Genomic DNA, 23,628 nt, shown 5'->3' on the forward strand with positions numbered 1-23,628 from the left:
TAGTGGGTATTTAATAAATCTTTAACTAATAAAGATAAAGGAATTTCAGAATTCATGAACATGGAAGAACACCTTTGGATGTGGGCAAAAATTAAGGGTATCACCATCTGTCTGTAGCTGAGATGGAGGTACAGGTTCTGGGAACAGGCTGAGGAACTGGGAAGTTAGAGTATTTGAAGGAATATTAACATGTACATTAAAATCCCCTAGGATAAGATAAGGAGTTGAGGTACAGATAAAGACTGTGAGCCAGGCACTCAACTCACTGAAGAAGGAAAGAAAATGTTGTGGCAGTTGGTAGATAACAACCACCAAAATCTTAACTGGGTGATAAATTTGGACTGAATGAGGGAGATTCCTGAAGTGGTAATGGTCAACAAAGAACATTTCTCAGTAATGGGGGTGATAAGGAAGCGTGACTGGAAGAAGATGAAGCCTTGCTCTGAATTATCAAACCCCACTAGATGGTTAGAGCAATGGTTGAAATAGCGATTGATGGAGAAGAAGAGAGAAAAGAAAAAGATATGGAGGCAACAAAACTACTTCCCAGGTCTTACTCAATATTCCATCCTCTGTCTCCTCTTCTTTTCCCAGGCTCTACATTCATAAATTAAACCTGGAAGCATATTGGGCAATGCTGTTGTCTAGTGTACTCACGACAGTTAAAACTAAATGCTGAAGTACTGCCAAATACAGATCTTTTCTTTGATAGGATTTTGATAGGACTCATTTATAATCAATAGAGTACATCTCCATATGCTATTAAGGGACTTAAAGACATTTCAAGATGGTTAAATATTCTGCCCAATCAAATGCCTATGTTATTTGTTTGCCTGGCAAACTTTTTCTTCCTAAGTAGTTTAAAAGTGAATTTTATTTCAACTAGTTCAAAGATAAGAAATTCTCAACTAACTGAGTTAATTAGGGTTGGTTCTTTTGCCATTTGATTTTGCAACCCTAATATCCTAATAAAAATGGTAGCATATGTATATTTTATTTATATATTTAAAATTTATATATTTTAAAATATATATTTTATTTTACTTTTACATATATATACATATTTATGTATATAAATATATATGTGAAAGTGAAATAAAATTAATTTTGCTTTCAGAGTTTCACAATATCCCTTGAACTAACTGAACACAATCTAGAGAGTTTCAAAGACAGATCTGGGAATCACCAATACACACACAAAATGTGTCTGTTCTTGCTGGAAGAATAAGTCACGTATTTGGGTTAGGTTTCTAATGATCTCCAAGGAAAAGAACACTGAATGGTGCTGGATCTGGTTCACTGCAAACTTTCTCACCATCAGGATATTATACACACTTCAGCAGAACTCATATTTCTGTGCAAATCAGGCTTGCAGATACACACACAAGACTCTTCCAGATCAATAAAATACTCCCTAGTCCTCACTGAAACATAATTGCAATGATGTATCTGATGGCTATTTGTCTAAGTAAACCATGTAGGTTTACGCAGAACTTTGAATTTTCCTAAAATGCTTACTAACTTTTGGATATTTTTTAAGCCAAACTAATTTTTTTCATGTTCAAAGGTTATGGGTTTTAGCTAGGGTATATAAGGAAAAGGAATACTTACACTTATGAATAAATTTATTAATCACACATCTCTTTAGTGCTTATCTGGTTATTAATTCCATGGATATATCTGTCAGGTCCCTCTGGGGGTAGCAGGTAAGGAACTCCCACTACTGATGCATATTAGCACCTCCTCCTGTCTATAAGTTCACCACAAGGAACCCACCAAATATATTAGGGGCCTTCCTCATATGTCGAGGATACCAATCTCTGTACCAACAGAGGCTGCCTAAAAACATGTTATTCCTGGACCAACTTCATATCTTGTAACTCTGTGTTAGAGGGATAAAGAGTAAGTATGGGCTGGCTTAATTCTACAATTCATGACCCAGTGGGCTCTCTGGTCTTTGAATTGAGCATATGTTATCAGAAAGGGAAAGACTAAAGATTAGAGAAAGAGTGGGAATGGCAGAAGGGACAATGTGCAGAGGAAGATAAGACGGAATCACTTGTGCCATGTAGAAGGGTTTGTAATCTGACTCTCCAGTTTGATAGGACAAAAGAATCCAGGGTCATTTCTATGCCCCAATGAGGCATTAGAGGAAGACTAAAGTGCCCATGTATCAAGGTATAACCTCTCGATGAGTAGTTAGGAAAACAGCTTATACTTGCTTTGCACACAAATGTGGGAAAAATACTGCACCTGAGAAGACCTACAGAATCCCAAAACAGAGAAGCATTTTCCTTCTGTTTTGTACTTCATTTGCTCCTCATCCACTTTAGAGAAAGGAACAATATCACTCCCATAGCGGAACCCTGGAGAAGAAGAAAAGAGCGTCTGGTAGGCATATGACGCTACAGTTTTCAAAACTGAATTTAGTTCTATGCATATATTAACAAAAGTTTACATACCCCAGAGCTAGCCTCTATATTCTGCTTTCTGGAATTTAAATCAATTTACTTTCCCCTATGACTAAGAAAAAAAGAAAACACATATATACTCACCACAAACAGCATACATATTCTACAGACCATTAAAAAAACCAGTCCTACTTCTTGAGTAGCACCTTCTATAATATGGTTAGTTACCCTAATGACTACCAGACCGAAAGAAAAGCAAAGAAGCAAAAAATACGTGAAGTTATACTTCAAAGATAAGCCTCAGCTGACTACAGGACAAGTATGATTTATAAACAAAGTAACAGAAATACAATTCTACATAAATCAGGAGATACATATCACAGAAGATGTCTGTACGAAATTTATAGAATAATGTTTTAAAAACAAATACTATAGATTGCCAGATACCTGAAAGAAAAAAATCTAAAACCTTCTTTTTTCAACAATTCAACTGATAATCTACACTCTTTTTTTTTTCCTGGAGTGAGGATACATACTTTTTTTTTCTTTTTAATTACTTATGTCAGCTTCATAAAAACAGGCTTATGATTTCTAGTTATTGCCCTTCTTTTATCACTACTGGTGGAAGAGAGCAGAGTCACCATAATAAGAGGCTTTTGGCTTTGGATGGAGAAATGAACAGCAGGAATAGCTCAATAATAAGAAACAAGATAACTCGATGTCTAGAGGTAGAGTGTATTATCACAGTGACTGCTATTATCACTCTCTTATTGCTGTCATATTTTTTTAATTAAAAAGAAGTTCCTGGCTCCATGAAATGTCTTTAGTAACCTAACAAAACTAAGGACTAAAATCTAAAAAAACTCAAAAATCTAGCTAAGAAACATAACTCATGATACTAATGTCTAAGCAAAATGGTTTTCTAATTTTTCCACGTGTCATCAGTTAATCTCTAACTTTAACAGGAACCCAAACATTCAAATAAGGATCATCTTACAATTTTTGGCTAACCTACTTAAAGATCAAATAAGTAGCTCTATATCTTTTTTTGGGGGGGGGGTGTATTCCACATGTCAAGGAGTAAAGGACACCCTCAAAAATATATACTTATTTGTCCTCTGCATGGACTCACCTACCCTCCATTCTCTCCATCTGAAGTTAGGAGGTTTGGGGGGTGGGGACAGAGATATGACAGTTGACAGCAATAAAATGGTAAGAAAGAGAGTTGCAATGGGACTTTCTGCTGTTGGACCCCACATGAGGAAACATTAGTCAGCAATAGATAGTTGTAGAATGGCAAAATTGGGCTCTATGGCCAGGCAGGAGGAAGAAAAAGTCAATGACACAGGTCCCTAGGAGCACAGATAAATTTTTTTTTGTTTTTTTTTAGTTTATAAACAAATATGGAATTTTGTACAATGTAGAGTGACAACTGATCTAAAAACCATATCTCTGTCTTAAGCATTCATTTAGGATCTAGCAATTTTAGCACTTAAATGTCATCCTGACTTTCTTGGTCTCTAAGGCAAGGGTTAGGTCAGAGTTACTCTCCATTAGATGGATATATAACACCAAATGGGGACTGATAAATATGATTCTGAGGATCCTAGCAAATATAAAACACTAAATCAAAGTAAATGATTTTCATTGTCCCTCAAACTAACTTAGGAAGCAATGTGACAGGAAGTGAAACCACAGAAAACTACTTACAAGAAACATTCACCATAGAAGAGAAAAAGAAAGTTAAGCCAAAAGCTATGTAAGTCTCATGAATGCAAGCATTCTCTTAGCTAGTGAGTCTCAAAATTTAAAATAAACTGAGTATGAAATCCATTCCTTGGGCATGTAAAGTCAGGAAAATAGAACATCAGAATATACTTCAAGTCATGCAATCCAGGACCTAAGGGATGGGCTGAATGGCCTGGTAAGCTCTCATTTCAAATTTCTACACCCTCATAACTCAGAGGAGCAGACTGCTTTAAAAGCCCACTGAAGGATGCAATGCTGCATTTCAAGTCATTCACTTCTCATAATATAAATCCTAACCTGCCTCACACCCCACTGAATAAAACCTGCTTTAGGCAGAGTTGAAAAATATTGATCCAACTTGGCATGATGAGGGAAAAGGCAGCAGCCACATACCTTGGATAGTGTCTTCTTTCTGGACTTCAGTCTCATCATCATCATTTAAGCAGTAAACTGTTTCCTTTTGAATATCTTCTTTCCTTAGAGTTCTAGCATCTACCACTGTCCAATGTTTTTTTACTTTCTCCTGAGTAACCTTATTTCCAAAAGAAAAGCAGAAATGAGTGAGGATTTATTAAGTCTTCAAAATCTAGCAGTTTCGATCCTTATAAGAAGCATGTCTAGAGCCTTCTCTTTGGTTCCCAAACACAATCCAAAATAACTTCTCAAGTAACCTGTTTCTGGTTTTTGTTTGTTTTTGTTTAGTATTTTATCTTTTTAAGTGACACATTTTGTTTTTACATCATGATTCCAAATATATTCTTCTCCCTCTCCTACCCAATGAGCTAACAAAGGATAAAAAAAGTTGATTCAACAAATTTATGTAACAAATAACAAATGCATATAAGCATGTCTGATAGTATATACAATGTTCTACGGCCATAAGCTTTACCACCGCTGACAAGAAAAGAGTGAGGTATATTTTCTCAACTCTTTTCTGGGGTCAAGGCTGATTATTATAATTATGCAGTAACTAATTTCATTGGGGTTTTTTTTTGTGGTTGTTATTCTTTCTCTGTACACCACTGTAGTTACTGTGTATAATGGTTTCCTGACTGGTACTCCCTTTCCTCTGTACCAGTTCATATAAATTTTCCTTTGCTTCTTCAAATTCTTTATCTTGTTCCATTACACTCATAATACAATGTATTTAGCCATTCCCCAATCAATGGGCATTTGCTCTGTTTTAGTTCTTTGCTACTACAAAAAGTACTGCTCTGAATATTTTGCTACATATATGGCATCTTTTTCCCTTTCACGCTTTTGAGGTACACATCTAGCACTGGGATCTCTGGGTCAAAGGCAGCTCTTCCAGAAATGGTCAGACCAAGTCTTTGCTATTTCATTTACTGACACATGTAAGAGAGGAGGTGTCAGAGGCAACTAAAATTCATTCTATCATCAATCAACCAACAGGTATTTATGAAGGGCCTCGTTTGAGTCAAACTCTGTGCTAGGGACTAGGGATTATATAGTCAAAAAATGAAACAGCTCTTGCCCTTAAGGAACTTACAGTCTACCAGGAAAGCCAACTTTTATGAAAAAAATAAAGATATGCAAAACACATATAAGGTAACTTAATGGGAGGAAGGAGGTCACCAGCAGTCTGAGCAAACAGTTAAGGTTTCAGGTAGAAGATTACCTCTGAGCAGAGTTCTAAAGAAAATAAGAGATTTTAAAAAGTAGAGGAAGTGAGGTACATGTGCATCCTAGGCATGAGGGAAAGCCAGTACAAAGGCACTGACAATTACAATATATGTGGGTAGAGCATACCTCTTCTGCCTTTTCAGTGCTCTCCAATGGTGCTGAATGTGTAATTATCAATAGGTATACTTTACTTCCAGGTCTAGGGCCCTTAAGGGGGACAGCCACTTTCTATTCAACAAGTCAGTAAGGAGAGACTGGAACAGAGCCTGTGTCGTTGATCCTCAGAAATACTCAAAAAATAAAGCCTCTACATGAACTGACATAAAGATTACTAAGACTTCTGCACTCTGGAAATCTTTCTTTGGATATTAAAAACAAACAAAACATTAAAAAAATAGAAACAGGAGGGCTTAGAACAAATAAAAAAAACATTCTAAGTTTGTAAGGAAATTATTATGGATCAGACTTTGCTTCAAAACAGAAATTACTTCACTTAAGAGCCAAGCTACAGCCTAGCTCAAAAGGACTTTATAAAATCAAGCAGCCTTTCTATTATGATAGTGCAGAAAGTAAGAAGACTAAGAGACTAGCCTGTGTTGAGCCACTTATGTGAAAGGGCAGAAACAATTTAACCATCAAGATTGCAAATGAAGATACATCAACCTAGGTGACTGACTTAAGGAAACATTTTTCAACAAGTATGTTTGATTTCTCAATATAAAGAAATAAATTTCTTCCAATCAGAAAACATGTTTAAATATGTATCAGAGTCATTTCAAAACTTCCAAATAACCACAGACAGAAATTTACATTAGAGCAATATTATAGCTGAGATTTAAAAGGCAGAAAAGCAGGTGAATTCAGAGGAGCCCTCTCACTGTATCAACAATTTGCAGATTTTACAATGTGCCAATACATTAATATCTCTTTTAAATGTGACTTATTTTCTTGCTTCCCCAAACTCTGGAATTCCTAAATCTGATGAATCTATACTATTCTTTTCCCCAAACTTGCTACTACTTCTGACTTTACTTTCTATTTTTAATCACTGGTACACCATTCTACATGCAAAAGAGATCCCAATTCTATCCCATTTTCTCCACCATATTGTGTCCCTTTACCATTATTACTCTCACTACTTTTTATCCCTACACTGTCTGCTTTCCTGCTGCCTACAAACACGTCCATGTCTTCCCCATCCTCAAAAAAACTTCACTTGATCCAACTACCTCCATTATCATCCCATAACTCTCCTCCCTTACAATCACTGCCTCCATCCAAATTCCTTTCCGCTTATGCTCTTAACCCTGTACAATGTGGTTTCCGACTTCATCATTCAATTGAATCTTCTCTCTCCACAGTTACCAACGATCTCTTAATTGCTAAATCTGATGGCCTCTTTTTCAATTTTCATCTTTCCTGACCTCTCCTGTAAGCTTGTGACACAGTGGATCACTGCCTTCTTCCTGAAGCTCTCTTCTCGCTAGGTTTTTTTTGACACTGTTCTCTCCTACCTGTCTGACCCCTTGTTCTCTGTCACCCAGGTCATGACCACTAACCATGAGTTTCCCCCAAAGGCTCTGTCCTGGGTCCTATTCGCTTCACCTTCTGTATTATTTTGCTTGGTGATCTCATCAGCTCCCATGCTGTGGAGATGATTTTCAGATCTATTTATTCAGCCCTAACCTCTTTCCTGACTTCCATTCTCACATCACCAACTTCTCTTGGATATTTCAAATAGGTGTGCTTTAGATACCTCAAACTCAATGTGTCCAAACCTGATCTCATTATCTTTCTCCCCAAAACCTGCCCTCTTCCTAATAACTTTTATATTATTTGTCAAGGGCATTACCATTCTCCCAGTTACCCAGGCTTGCAACTTAGGTATCATCAGCTCTTCACTCTCTCTCCCTCACCACAGCTGTTCTGTTGCCAAGTCCTGTGGATTCTATCATTGCAATGACTCTTTTATTTTCCCCCTTCTCTCCTCTCATACTGCTATCACCCTAGTAAAGGCTCTCATCATCTCATGCTTGAACTATTGCAATACCCTTCTGGTGGGTTTTCCTGCCTCGTGTCTCCCCACTCCGGTCTATCTTCCAATAAGCTAAACTATCAAAGTGATCTTCTTAAACTGCAGATCTGATCATGTCACTCCCCTACTCAATAAAGGCCAGTGACTCTCTATGATCTCTAGCATCGAACATAAACTCCTATGGCTTTTAAAACCCTTCATATCCTGACTTCTTCCTATTTTTCCTGGCTTCTTAGATTTAACTCGCCTCTAAGTACTCTGAGATCCAACTACGCCAGCCTCCTCACTGCTCCTCACACACGACACTACCTCTCCCAACTACCTTTACCTTTAATGGCTCTACCTCAAGCCTAGAATACTCTTCCTCCCTGCCTCGGTCTCCTAGACTTCCTGGCTTCCTTCAGGTTTCAAGCAAGAATCCTTTCCCAATTCCACTTCATGCTAGTGCCTCCCTTTTGAGATTACCTGCCAGTTATCCATGCATGCCTTGTTTGTACATAGTTTTCTACATGTTGTCTCCTCCATTAGATTGTGATCTCCTCAAGGGCAAGGACTATTTTTGCCTTTCTTTGTATCTCCAGTGCTTAGTGCAGTATCTGGCACATTTTGTTGCTGTTCAGTTGTTTCAGTCATGACTCTTCATGACCCCATTTTGGGATTTTCTTGGCAAAGACACTGGAGTGGTTTGCCATTTCCTTCTCCAGCTCATTTTACAGATGAGTAACTGAGGCAAACAGGGTTAAGTTACTTGCCCAAGGTCACACAGCTAATAAGTGTCTGAGGCCAGATTTGAAATCAGTAAGATGAGTCGTCCTGACTCGAGGCTCAGTGCTCTATTCACTGTGCCCCTCAGCGGCCCTGCCTGGCGCATAACAAATGTCTGATCAATGCTTGCTGAGTTGACACTCTCATTCAACCAGTCTCCAAAGTTTTCTAAATTTCCAAAATTTGCAACATTACGTTATGGAGGCAAGGCACTTTGATATATGAAAAATTAAACCTGTGTAATTAATAAGGAAAGAAATGTTTCAAGTAAATCTATTGTTTTCTCTAGGAACAGGCTATCTCCCATCATATTCTAGATCCATCATGCCTTTCTTTAAAACAGACAGTGAAACAGCACAAGTTATGACTTTCTTTTCTCCTTTCATATTAAATTGTCAGTTCTTTTAAGAAAATCACGTTGTGGTGACAGATGCCAATAGCTTTCTTGCTCTCGAAGACAATCAGTTGAGGGAACTGTTTCACCAATGTCCTTTCCCCCTTTCTAAGATAAACACAAAAAAAGCACTAGCAGATAAGATCATTTTTATCAGTAAGAAGCTAGATAGGAATATTAATTAAAATATACTTAAATTCAGCTAAGATATATACATATACATATGTATATAGGTACACTAACAGATACACACAGGTTTTTACTTTTGGTTAAGAAGTTCCTTTTTCTTTTACTAAGCAATGTAAGGAGATATCCACCTTCTTCCTCTCATCTTCAGCAAGAAAAAACCAAAAATCATTGGATCTGTCCATTTGGTCTTGTTAAGGAGACTCTACGGTACAGTGGACAAAGCACACTACACTTAAAAGCCATGAAGGCTTAGCTTGAATCCTGTCTTGGCTATGTGACCCTGGGCAAGTCATTGAACCTCTCTCAACCTGTTTCTTTATTTGTAAAATGGCACTGACAATAACACCTGCCTCACTGGATTACTGTGGGGATCAAATGAGATAATCGATGTAAAGCTTTAATCGCTCTAGAAGTGCTAGCAATTATTATTATTACTTTTTCTTTATTTTCTGTTAAATTTGTCCAAGTCCAAAGGACTCTACCCATAAAAGTAGCATAACCCTATGATTCAATTAACTCAAAGTCTTGTAAATAAAAGGTCTGATGTTTTACTGCCTGTGTGCAGTTAAATAAGGGGGCGGGGGAGAGGAAATGGGATGGGATGGGATGAGTAGTAATGCACATGTGGCCTTGGGGTACAAGACAAGAATATTTATAATTCTATCAAGCAAGAGTTACAAGTTATTTATTAAACCATGGAAAAACTCTTCTTGCTGAGAAGCCAAAATAAATTGATAAGATTTTCTGCTAAGTATCATACCAATAACTTTCCAAGACACATGTAAACTTTATTAGTTGCATGATTTTAATTATTGCCCCCCCCCAAAAAAAAATAAAAAGGAAGAAAAAGCCCTGCCCTGAAGTAAGGAATACATCAATAACTCCCCAACATTATTTTCCGCTGCTCTTCTTTACAAATTCTACCCACCAGCCACGCTGACCTTGATGTTCCCCAAATAAAGCTGGGTTTGGCATCAAAAGTCTTGGGTTCAAATCTTAGTTCTCTTATTTACTCCCCACGTAACCATGGGGAAAGTCAGTAAACTCCATGAAGCCTCAGTTTTCTCATTTGAGAAATGAAAAGATTGATGAACTACATGGTCTCTGAGGTCCTTCACTGCTCTCAATTCTGGGACCCTCAGCAGGTCTAAATTATCTACACAGATATAGAAAGAATGTGAATAGCCAAAAAAGGACTGCTATTTTATTGTTTATTTATTATTATTTATATTATATTATATTTATTATGCATTGTTACATTATTGTGTTATTCTCAACACAAACTTCACTTGAACAAACGTGAGCCCTTCCCCACCAAGTCTTTTACCCAACAGCTACAGAGAGAACGCCCACCCTCAATATTTTTAATAAAGAGATGTCCAAAAGTGAGGCAGCAAGAGTAGAGTCAGCAAAGGAAGAAATAATTCACATGTGAATAGCCAATTAAGTATACATGAATAGTTACATCTACCATAGGATAAGCACAGTATCATTTCTTTGAACATTCTATTTCTGTTACTTACTGACTTGTAGGCCACAATCCTTATAGACAGATTAGAGCCAATGGTCAGTTGGCAAGGCCAGGGCATGGGTCTCTTTTCAATTTTCTTAAAGACACACAGCTGCCTTAGACTCTCACTAAGTGATGGGGAGAAAAAAAAAGAGTAATAAAGACAACCATGTGATACTTGAAAGCAAACAAAGTAATTTAACTTATTCTGGAAAATGCACTGAGAATAAGTAGTGTATTTTGTTTGTAATAAACAGAAGAATAGCAGGAGGAAGCAGGAAAACAATAGCCACTGGGTGGGAAAGAGCCAGGAAATGAGAGAGATTGGCTTAGGGGGAGAAGGAACTGAATGTCTTGACTGACCTCACTCTCTCTTCCCTGATCCAGCCCTTTCCTATAATTTTTCTTCACATGATTACATGTGAGTTAAAACAGAGACATGATGTGGTGGAATGAGGAAGGAAAGAAAGGTCCCAGAAAACAAATAGGATATGTTGTGGGGATATTGTACTAAAATAGCTGCCTCCAACCAATCTTTACATAATTAAAGCATTGGGTACTGCCCCTCTACCCATAAAAGTAGCATAACCCTATGATTCAATTAACTCAAAGTCTTGTAAATAAAAAGTCTGATGTTTTACTGCCTGTGTGCAGTTAAATAAGGGGGCGGGGGAGAGGAAATGGGATGGGATGGGATGAGTAGTAATGCACATGTGGCCTTGGGGTACAAGACAAGAATATTTATAATTCTATCAGGCAAGAGTTACAAGTTATTTACTAAACCATGGAAAAACAAAACAAGAAAAGGGGCCACTCAATTTCCCCAAAAAGGAAGGAATTAGCTGCATTCTACCATGGGGGCCTTTATCCAGTAATTTCATAAGACACAGGAGAGCTAGTGACAAGATCTCTATCTGTGCAGCTCCCTCAATAAGTGATGAGACGAGGGAATAAATGGCCAAATACACACAGTGTTAAAACTGAAAACTGACACAGAAAGAGGTGAAATGACGTAAGCTATTTATCTAGAGAGGGAATGAAGAACTATCTGACATGTAAAACAAACAGGCAAATGGCTGGCACCCTGGACAGCAGGTTCTCAGTCCTGTCAATAACCTGAGGAAAGGAGATTCCATTCTAGAGCCACATCAGAGCTATTTCCTGGGGCTGACTCTAAGATCAAAACCCTTGGGGATACTTATGCCATAGCAGACCTGAGACCCCAGAGTGACACTAGAATTAAAACTCTTGCAAATGTTTTTCATATGGAGTTAAGCCTAAGCTCTTGACTGATGTAGAGGTCTCCAGGACGGACTGGTGGGGAAACAGGGGAAGGAAAATATGTATTAACAGTCAGTGGATTAGCACAGAAGGGCTTGAGTCTAGAATCCCCACTGTGGCATGGACTACCAGTAGATCCTAGGGAGTCACAACCCTAATAGAAACTCTCTCTTTAGCCTCCCTGCCTTTCTTAGGGTGATATGCACAAGGCACAATATTGTGCTCCTCATTACAAAACACTTCTAGATAACAAATGACCTACTGCAGGCTAAGTAAGACATCTGTAGTTTTGTTAGTTTCAGAACATAAGCTCCTTGACGGCAGAGATCATTGCATTCTTTGTATCTACAGCACCAGCACTTTGCCCAGAGCTTGGCATGTAGTAGAGCTTTAAGTAATAGAGCTTGTTGATTGACTGAATAAAAGCAATCAGAAAGTAAGACTTTTTTTTTTTAAATCAGGTTTGATACCATTAGTAGCATGCATTTTAAAATAACTTAAAAAGATTTAACAACAAAGGTTCAGAAAATTTTTTCATTTGGGGGAATTTCCTTTTCTTTATTAAAAAAAAAAAAACAACAGTAGATCTTAGAGAATTCCAGTGAGGGGTATGTTGGAACCAGTTCAATCCCACTTGTGGAAGCCAACTGTTAAATTTTCAGTGAGAGCATTTACATCTTGGAAATTGGCAAATACTACAAATCTGGACTTGATTTATTGTTTTGTTGATGGTCTAGAATTAAGAATGTGATAGAGAAAATTTCAACAATACGTACATTGTGTGTGTGTCCTACACATCCAACTTTCTTCAGAGAGAAATTTGTTCAATGAAATTCAATAAACATTTATTAAGTGTGTTCTATGTGCCAGGGACTGTGCTAAGTGCACAGTTGCCATCACACCACTGATTCTAGGTCTTTGAAAATTATTTTGGTATGTGTCAAAATCTTTGTTTTGGATATTTACAATTTTCTTATGCTGTCACTCAATGAAATGTCTTTCAGCAAAAGCAGTATTATGCTTACCATTAGTTATGCTTCTTTGCAATTATGGATGAAAGTAGAGTTGGAGGTGGTTCTACCAGATCTTTTACCTGCCCAAAGTAGTCTAAAAACCATAAAAGTTTAAAAAAACACTATTATGGAGCCTGCAAACATTCAAATCACTACATCAATTGACAAAAAGATGTGACATTTAATATGTGAGGATTGTATTAGAAAAGCATATAGGATCTAATATTTGGTACCACTTTCCATATCCACAGTCATTTTAGGTGAGCACACCAAAGAGAAAGGACTAAGACAAGCACTGGAGGTAAATAGGAAGGAAAGGGAGACAATATCTTTTTGCCTCATGGTCTGATTCATTAAAGCTATGATACCCACACATCTCCAAACTCAATTAAAACAGATGATCCAAAGAAACAGAGGATCTATTCTCGCCATCCAGAAGTTTCTCACAAATTTGAAAGCATATAATACCTCTTTTTTTTTTGAAAAGATCAGGAAATAAAACTTATGGCTCAAATAATGACAAAAAAAAGTCATGGAGACAAATCCAGATCTTAAGTACTTGCCATCAAGGCTCTTCCTTCCCTTACCTGAAGGAGTAAATCTCATTTAGACCATCTTCCTCATCCAGTGACACCATCATATCCTTCACCACGCAAACACCTTCTCTCTGCTGGTCAGTGAGTCCTTTCTGCAGAACAGATGGTTTGTGACTCTCAGAGTGAAAACTTCTGTCACCTGTATCCCCAGCCCCATCTTCTCCGTCAACTGGAAAAGGAAGACTGTAAGGCAAATAACAGTATTGATTACTGTTATATCCATAAAAACAGAACTCCTGCATAAAAACAGGCTCATTTCTATCAATAGACAATATACAATTCTATTCTTGAACAGCAATTTTAGTCCACGTATATAAATCAAATGAAACCAAAGTTAGACCTGGATTTGCTGGGGCTGGGGTTAGTGATCTCTCAATAAGCCCAAACATGTACCTCCCACACACATTTTACCATCAACCTTTCAAATCAGCTCACATGAACTAGACATCCAGCACAGTATTTTTAAAGTTGCAGAGGGGCAGAGCCAAGATGGCAGAGTGAAAGCAGTGACTTGCTTGAGTTCTCCCCCAAACCCCTCCAAAATCCTGTAAAAAATGACTTTAAACAAATTCTAAAGCAGCAGAACCCACAAAAAGACAGAGTGAAACAAATTTCCAGCTCAAGACAACCTGGATGATTGATCAGAAAGGTATATCACGCCAGGCAGGGAGAGGAGTGCAGTTCGACTTGGGCCCACAGGCCTCAGCAAACCTGGAACAGGCCTCAGAGAACTGAATTGCAGGCAGTTGTGGTGGTTTCCAAACTTCTCAACCCATGAACTTCAAAGACAACTTAGAAGGTCAGTGGGAAAAGTCTGTGACTGCGGTGAGAGAGAGAAGCCAGAGTGCAGCCCTAGGGCGGTGGCTGCCTCCTAAGCTTCTGGCCCACAGACTGAGGGGGAATCGAGTGGTTGATCAGAGGGGGATTGCAAGGATCTCTTTGCCAGTGCTGAGGCAGGACTGTCTTGCTTTGCCCGTGCTTGGATCTGGGTCACAGTTCTGAGGGGTGGTCCTGGGGCGAGGAGGAGTGCTGGCGTGGTGGAGCTTGTTGTGGCGGTGGAGAGGAAACACCTTGCCCCTTATCATAACACCTTGGAAGAAATGAAAATTTACCTAGAAGTATCCCTGAAAACAGCTGTACAAACCCCCTGAAGCTTAGGACAGTACATTCTCCACACTGGAAGCAGACTCTTATTTTAACAAAGAGTTTATAACTCAAGTAATTGGCTGGGATCATGAGTATGCAGTGTAAAAAGAGTCAGACTATATTATCTTACTTTGGTGACAAAGAAGATCAAAACATACAACCAGAAGAAGACAACAAAGTCAAAGCTCCTACATCCAAAACTTCCAAGAAAAATATGAATCAGTCCCAGGCCTTGGAGGAGCTCAGAAGGGATTCTGAGAAGCAAGTAAGAGAAGTAGAGGAAAAACTGGGAAGAGAAATGAGAGTGATGCAAGAAAATCATGAAAAACAAATCAACAGCCTGCTAAAGGAGACCCAAAAAAATACTGAAGAAAATAACACCTTAAAAAATAGCCTAACCCAAATGGCAAAAGAGGTCCAAAAAGTCAATGAGGAGAAGAATGTCCTAAAAAGCAAAACTGGCCAAATGGAAAAGGAAGTCCAAAAGCTTACTGAAGATTCCTTAAATATTAGAATACAGCAATTGGAAGCTAGTGACTTTATGAGACATTAAGACACTGTAAAACAAATCCAAAAGAATGAAAAATTAGAAAACAATGTGAAATATCTCATTGGAAAAACAACTGACCTGGAAAATAGATCCAGGAGAGAGAATTTAAAAATTATTGGACTATCTGAAAGCCATGATCAAAAAAAGAGCCTAGACATCATCTTCCAAGAAATTATCAAGGAAAACTGCCCTCATATTTTAGAACCAGAGGACAAAATACAAATTGAAAGAATCCACCCATCTCCTCCTGAAAGAGATCCCCAAAGGAAAACTCCTAGGAATATTGTAGCCAAATTCCAGAGTTCCCAGGTCAAGGAGAAAATATTACAAGCAGACAGAAAGAAACAATTCAAGTATTATGGAAACACAATCAGGATAACACAAGATTTAGCAGCTTCTCCATTAAGGGACTGGAGGGCATGAAGTATGATATTCCGGAGGGCCAAGGAGATAGTATTACAACCAAGAATCACCTACCCAGCAAAACTGAGTATAATCCTTCAGGGTGAAAAATGGTAATTCAGTGAAATAGAGGACTTTCAAGCATTCTTGATGAAAAGATCAGAGCTGAATAGAAAATCTGACTTTCCAATACAAGACTCAAGTGGAACATGAAGAGGTAAACAGGAAAGAGATATCATAAGAGACTTATTAAGGTTGACCTGTTTACATTCCTGCATGGAAAGATGATATTTGTAACTCATGAGACCTTTGTCAGTATTAGGGTAGTTGGAGGGAAAAAATTATATGTATGTATGTGTATACATACATAGATATAGATATATAGATAAATAGATACAGGGCACAAGGTGAGTTGAAGATGAAGGGGTCACATCTGGAGAATAAAATTAAGGGGTGAGAGAGAATTATACTAGGAGAAGGAGAAAGGGAGAGGTAGAAGGGAGTAAATTATCTCACAAAAAAAAAAAACAAAAAAGAAAAGGCTCTTATAGTGGAGGGGAAACGAGAAGGTGAAAGGGAATGAGTGAATCTTATTCTCATAGGATTTGACTTAAGGAGGCAATAACATACACACTCAAGTGGGTATGGAAATCTATCTTACCCTACAGAAAAACAGGTTGGGGGGGACAAGAGAGTAGTGGGATGATAGAGAGGGCAGACTGGGAAAGGGAGTAATCAGAAGCAAATACTTCTGAGGAGGAACAGGGTCAAAAGAAAGACTAGAATAAATGGGGGGGGCAGGATAGGATTAAGGGAAATAGAGTTAGTTTTTCACAGCATGTCTGCTATGGAAGTGTTTTGTATAACTGCACATGTATATAACCTATATTGAGTTGCTCGCCTTTTCAATGAGGGTGGGTGGGGAGGGAGGAAGGGAGAAAATTTGGAACCCAAAGTTTCAAAAACACATGTTTAAAAAAAAATGTTTTCACATGCAACTGGGAAATAAATACAGGAAATGGGGTACAGAAATCTATCCTGCCCTATGAGAAATTAGAAGGGAAAGGGGATAAGAGAAGGGGGGGAAGAGATAGAAGAGAGGGCAGACTAGGGGAAGGGGTATTCAGAATGAATACCATCTTGGAGTGGGGGGAGGGGTGAGATGGGGTGAAAATTTGGAACTCAAAATCTTGTGGAAGTAAACGTTGAAAACTAAAAATAAATAAATTTATTAATAAAAAAATTTTAAAAATTAAAAAAAAATAAAGTTACATCATTATTCTTATTAGTTATGGGTAGAAACTAAAGCAAGAAAAAAAATATAAGTAAAATGACCACAACGATGTAAACAGAAATAGCAAATGAAGTCAACAAAACTCTAGTCAAACACCAAAGTTAATATCAATAAAACATGGTCAAAAGTTACAGGACACAGGCCTCTTTTCTGTTAATAATCAATAACTTTCTTTTTGAGAGAATATACTTTGTACAGAATTTGTGGGGGGATTTTTTTTGGGAAATACCTGTTGTTTCAAAATTAAATTAAATTCCCCCAAAAACGTTACATTGTGCTTCAGACGAAATAGCAAAAGGAGAGAAAAGAATGAATGAAGCACAGGCCTGCCACATTTATGGCATACTCTCATAGGTTCTTTAAAAAAATAAGCTGTACTTAGTACATTCATAGTTTTATATGAAATCCTCCTTATCTGTCCTTTGCAAATGGAAATGTTCATTGAAGATTGTTATAGTCTAAATAAAAATATTTATTTAAAAATTTTTAAAACAAAGTAAAATAAAATAAACATTTAAATGACCAGTTGCTAGGGATGTTGTAAAGAGATTGTTGGTCAGTTACAGTTGGATAATATGGCCTTTGAGTTGCCTCCCAACTCTCAGATTCTGTAATACTGAACAGAGTTACTGTGAGGAAAATGTTTTGTAAGCTTTAATACTCTAAATAAGTGTAAACTTTTATTGCCTCTCCGATAAAACTAAAGCCTACATGTAATAGAGTTTTTTTGGTCACCTTAATTAGATGTACTATGCAAGTAATAAGTACTCGATAAATGTTTAAATAAATTTTTTTTAAAATAAAGATGATTTTGACAGAAGGTTTAGACTCCTTAAAAGCACTCTCAGATCACCAACAGGAAAGAGAAGCCAAGTGGAGTCCTTGAAATGCCAGGCAAATTTGTACTCAATGAAAAGAAAAATGTTATTTCAACAGCACTTCATTTCTCTGCAATAAATTCTCGAAGAGTTTTTTCCAACTATTATTTTACAAACCTATAAGAATAAGACTATCCTCACTACTCTTAAGAAAGCTATAGAAGATAAGCCCTCAGTCACACAGGGCAGCCACTGAGGAGGTTACCATACCACTATAGGTGGAGAGCACTTCTCCACAAATGCAGGGGTCTCCAGGAGATTCCAACAATCCAATCTCTTGGACCTCTTTTCACCAGAAAGGTCAAGAATAAGTAAGTTATTTAACAGAAGAGTATTATAAAATAATTTTTTGTTAAAGCACTACACCATACAAATGTGAGTTTTAATCATTATAATTATTATGATACAAGAGATTATAGATGCCTGAGACAGAAATCTCTTTTGTTCCTCAAAGGCAGGCCTGCACAACCTGCGGCCCACGAGCCACTTTGGCAAGCCACAAGCAAGGAGCCCGCAGGCGGCAGGTTGTACAGGCCTGCTCTAAGACAACAGTTCTCAAAGTTTTTGGTTTCAAGAGCCTTTTACGCTCTTAAAAATCATTGAGGGCCCCTTTATACTCTCAAAAATTATAGCAGACCCCAAAGAGCTCTTGTTCATGTTGGTGACAGTTATTGGCATTTAGCATATCAGAAATTAAAATTGATAAAACTTTAAAATATTAATAAATTTTAGAATAACAAATCCATTACATGCAAACATAAATGACACTTTTTTCAAAAAAAATAACTTTCTAAAACAAAAAACAATGAAAATAGAATTATTTTTCATATTTTTCCAAATTTCTTTAATATCTGGCTTAACAGAAAGGAGCTAGATTCTCGAAGCTACTTGTGCATTCAATTTGTTGCAATATATTGCTATGACTGAAGTATATAAAGAAAATCCAACCTCATGGTTATGCAGTAGGAAAAGGGAAAAAATTTTAATAGGCAAGGAACATTTTGCTATTATTATGAAAATAGTTTTTACCATCTGGAATCCATGAGAGGTCTCAGGGACCTTCAGGAGTCCAAAGACCACACTTTGAGTACTACTGCTTTGAGGCATCATTTGAATGCCTCCTCAAAACTGAGGGGTAGGAGAAAAATATTTTTCCTCTTAATTTACTTGTTGTCTTTTTTTTTCCCTCTTACGTCTTCATTTATTTCTCTGAAATGATAGTATAACTATATTAGTAAAGCAAATCATACAATACATTTTTATTTTCCTAAACTTTAGAACTAGAAACAAAATTTTAAAAAATATTAGAGGCATTACAATTTTCCCCCAAAATGTCTCTTTCTCTCCAGAACCATCCCATAGCCTCCTTTATTGTTTTTCATTGGAAAAAATTCTCCAAAACCTGTTTTTCCATGGCTTCAACATGTCTGGAAATTTTCTTTCTTAAACAGCATTCCTGAGAAATGTTTCCAAAAGAGAGTTAATCTCTCCGCACGACATGCTTACATGAAATAAGGAAGATGGACTAGACAGTCTCTCACAAGATCTCGTCTGGCTCTTGGCTTATTCCAAAGGATGGTAAATATGTCACATGCCAGCTCCTCATACAGAAGCAGCAGGAGTGGATGAATGGAATGGAGGACTATGGGAAGGATTTATATTCCTTGGATTTACCATCTTATTCCTATATCATGAGACTTCTCCAAGGACAAGTTTTAGCTTGATATGTTAGACTCACGCTCTTACAAGAACTGAAGGGAGATGTCAGACTGCTTCAAGTTACTGACGATAATGTCCAGCTGGTCTTTGCTGAAGGGGCTACTCAGATCAGTGAACACTTCAATATGTTTCCTCTCAAACTTCTTTCCACTAGAAAAGAGAAAATTATTTTATTAGGAAAACATTACTTATGTTATTAGGAAAGTGACTGGGAGAAATTGTGCCACTAAGAGACCAAAGAAGTAAATCAAAAGTAAATTAATATGGTTTTAATAGTTCTGATGATTTTTAAAGGTATATAACAGTGGTTCTTAAGTGAATCCCCAGTAAAGTATCCTTTCTGACAAACCGGAGGAAGTTCCTGGGTGTCTAAGAAGAGATTATATGCCTTAAATACTGTTCCAATTTCCACTTAATAAGAGATATAGTCAATGTGACTGAGATCTCTTAGCTTCCTCCCAAAAGCCACAGTTCCCCAGGAATATGTGTCAGAAGTGAATCCATTCTGTAAACCTATTTCTGGTGCTTCCAACTAAAGTTACACAGTATCCAGGTAGGAAAGAAAATCTTCCATTTTGTCTTTCTATGGAAATAAGAGTTTCTGTGGCCAGGTAAAGAATGAAAATAATGGTATCCCTTAGAATTAATTGCAAAAATCGATTCATCGGGGCAGCTAGGTGGTACAGTGAATACAGCTCTGGCCTTAGAGTCAGGAGGACCCGAGTTCAAATTCAGTGTCTCAGACACTTAACACTTACTAGCTGTGTGACCCTGGGCAAGTCACTTAACCCGGATCACCTCACCAAAAAGCAAAAAGCAAAAAAAAAAAATCAATTCATCAACGTCTCAAGGCATGAAATGGATTTGGCCACAGTGAACATGGGCTATGAAACTTTAAATCTGCAAGAGATATCAACCTCCTCATTTTATTAATAAAGAAACTTAGACCCTGAGATATCAAGTGGTAGAGGTGAAATCTCCCCAGTCTCAATACCATCTTCTTTCCTACACATCACACTACCATCCTCTGGTGTGTACCTGAATCACAACATTTACTGATACGGCTTGTTAACAATAATGTGTTAAGCTAGAAGGCAACAGTTAAGCCAAAAGTTTCATGTGTCTGGGATACTCTCCTTGGCTCTGGAGTCCTCTAACCTTAACAAATTAAATACTGAATACACCTTGTAATGAAGTAGCCAATGGAGTTTTGGTGAACTTTACCAAGAGCTAACCCAGTCATGCTCCTTGGTTAACAAAGAATTAAGTGCCACGCTGCTATAAAAGACTTAAAATACTTGCCGATGATTTTCCCAATTCTCCTTGGATGCAATACTTACATGGTTTCCTTTTGTATCACATCCATGCACACAACGAGAGCATCAAGGACTAATTTAGTTAAGGGAAAGAGGCATTACCAAGCAATTGCTTTAACCTGAAAATATACAACCATTTCCCAGTAATTTCCCAGCCTGAGTTATATAGTTATAGCTTACATTTACATAGTGCTTAAGCTAGGTTTAAAAAGTTCCTTACATTTGTCAATTGATCCTCACAACAACATTGTGAGGGCGATACTATTATTATCCCCATTTTACAGATAAGGAAACTGAGGCTGGGAGAGGTTGAATAGCTTTCCCAATGTCACACACCTGTTAAGTGATTGAAGTTCTGTCCACTTCACTACCTCACTATTCATGGTCCAATGTCAAAGTGCTACCACTTACAGACCCCTGGCTTTGAAATGAGTTTTGCTATGACAGTCACGTAGGGCAGCCTCTTTCACAACATAACACATCCAGTTCAATTCAATAAAACAGAAAATCCTTTATTCAAAACTGCAGTGTTTCCAAAGCTGAAATACTGCACACAATCCAGTTTGCCACACTTCCATAGAAAAACAATTGGAAAAGGTTTCAGAAATGGTTGTTAAAAGGACAGGAAGGCAGCCATATGAGAACAGTCTTTAAAAAAAACAACAACACTTTTTAAAAGAGCCTGGGAAAAAAAAAGGCTAAATATATGGGCAGGGTACATACACATGGACTTGTAAGCCACATTCCAAAACAGTAAAAGAAAGACCCCTTTAAAGCCTAGAAGGAGTAAACTGAGACCAAAAGGTCCTCCCCAAAAAACCATTTATAGATGGCTCATTTACAATTAGTTGTTAACAAAACTAGCATGTTGATGATGACAACATAATAATAATAGCTAACATTTATAAAGCACTATGTGCTAGGCACTATGCTAATTATTTCACAAATATTAGCTCATTTGATCCTCACAACCTTGGAAAGTAAATGTTATCACTATCTCCATTGTACAGATAAGGCAACTAAGGCCAATAAGATTAGGTGACTTGCCCAGGGTCACACTGCTAGTGTCTGAGGCAGGATTTGAACTCAGGTCTTCCTGACCCAAGGCCCAGCACTATATCCACCGCTCTACCTAGATGCTCATCTTTTTAGGAAATATCCTTTTGAAAATGACATCAGTCAATTAACAAGCTCTTACTAAGCGCCCACGAGCCAGGCAAGTACTGAGGATCCACAGATAGAAGGGAAACAGTCTCTACTATGCCTTAAGGAGATCACATTCTATTGCGGGGATGTACAAAATGTATACAGAGCTGGATGGATTACGGTATTTATCAACACTAGTTTGGAGGGGCCAACAAATCCCCATTACAACAGGCAGCAAACCCTGGATTTTACCTAAGAATAGTGTTTTAGAAGTTATGATTTGATGATCAGTGGATCCAAATGTGCTTTGCATTATGTCTACATGCCTTTCTATTGAGGTCTAATAATATACTTTCTTTTTCAAAGATCACAGGAAAACTTCTCAAGGTTATGTAAGTCTGATGCTGATCTGATCTATTTTACTCACCAAGTGGAAAACTATGGAAACAACCTAAGTTTAAAGAACTTCTCTTTCCTGAATACTGCAGATTCTACCGAATAAGAACATTATTACCAGACAGCAGCAGTCCTTGCTTATCACTAACAGTGCAACAGCACCTCCCAGTGATGAAGCATAACATTACTGAGAAGAGGTTTTCTGGTTTAGACTTGTGATTTCATTAGCAGCAGATACTCCCAGTGAGGAAATTTCCTTTACCTAGGCAGATCTTCAACCATTCTGTGATTTATAGTTTTAGAGTGTCCTGGGGGCACTGAAAAGTCAAGTAACTTTCCCAGGGGCATGAGCTAGTATAGGTTAGAGCTGGGACTTGGACTCAGTTCTTCATGATTCTGAGAGGACAGGGAGGCAGCTCTTTATCCACTGTACTACAATTCCTCTTGCTGATGGTTTAGGAAACACAAAAGCAATTGTGTTTTTGGAATTAACAAAAGATGCTCTTATAAGATAACCAGTCGAAGACCCAGGAAAATATAAAATACGGCATCAGAGTTACTCTTTACTGCAATAAGGGCCATACTCATTAGAAAAAGCCTAGGAGAGATCTAACAGGAGATACCTCCAAAATACATCCTTTTCTCTCCCTTCAGCCTTCTCTCACTGCCTTGGTCCTTCCCCTGTGCCTCTTAATTTCCCAACCTATGTATTATTAGCACGTGAGGAGACAAATATTATAAACAATGCAGGATTGTATACCCAGAACAAGAAGAGAACTCAGGTCTCCAGTTCAAAAATCCTTATTTTTGAGGAAACTAAGACCCACAAGTCTAGTTCTTCATAGCATCATGTAAAGATCACTGCTTTGAAGTCAGAAGTTGAGCTTAAATTCTCCTTCTGTGAGACACTTGGCATTTCTGGCATCTGATGTTCCTCATCTATAAAATGTGGGGGTCAGACTGGATTTCCTCTGAGGTCCCTTCCAATTCTGATCTGTACTCCTAAGTGCCAGGATTACACACGCAGTGGAACCAACACTGGAATGTGCACCCTGGTCCTCCTGGGACTCCAAAGTGAGCTCTCTCCATTGGACCCTTTCCATTACCAGCACTGTCCTCAAAACCAAAAGCCCCTTCACACTGAGCCACGACTTCAACAGCAACCACCTCACCCCCCCAGCTTTCTACTCTTGA

General features: G+C 37.8%; 1 protein-coding gene across 1 annotated transcript in view; it reads right to left on the minus strand.

Annotated features, from left to right (window-relative positions):
- Window positions 1-23,628, minus strand: part of XRCC5 (X-ray repair cross complementing 5) — a 113,934-nt gene that overhangs the window by 86,126 nt on the left and 4,180 nt on the right. Inside the window, exons 4-9 of the mRNA XM_027873620.1 lie at window positions 20,917-20,965; window positions 19,604-19,726; window positions 13,579-13,770; window positions 10,711-10,825; window positions 4,554-4,692; window positions 2,254-2,366 (exon numbers count right to left, since the gene is read on the minus strand). Of these exons, the coding sequence (XP_027729421.1) occupies window positions 2,254-2,366; window positions 4,554-4,692; window positions 10,711-10,825; window positions 13,579-13,770; window positions 19,604-19,726; window positions 20,917-20,965 (731 nt within the window). The remainder of the gene's footprint in view (window positions 1-2,253; window positions 2,367-4,553; window positions 4,693-10,710; window positions 10,826-13,578; window positions 13,771-19,603; window positions 19,727-20,916; window positions 20,966-23,628) is intronic.

The sequence above is a fragment of the Vombatus ursinus genome, unplaced genomic scaffold (genome assembly GCF_900497805.2).
Source record: "Vombatus ursinus unplaced genomic scaffold, bare-nosed wombat genome assembly UNPS02014802.1, whole genome shotgun sequence".
Lineage (NCBI taxonomy): Eukaryota > Metazoa > Chordata > Mammalia > Diprotodontia > Vombatidae > Vombatus > Vombatus ursinus.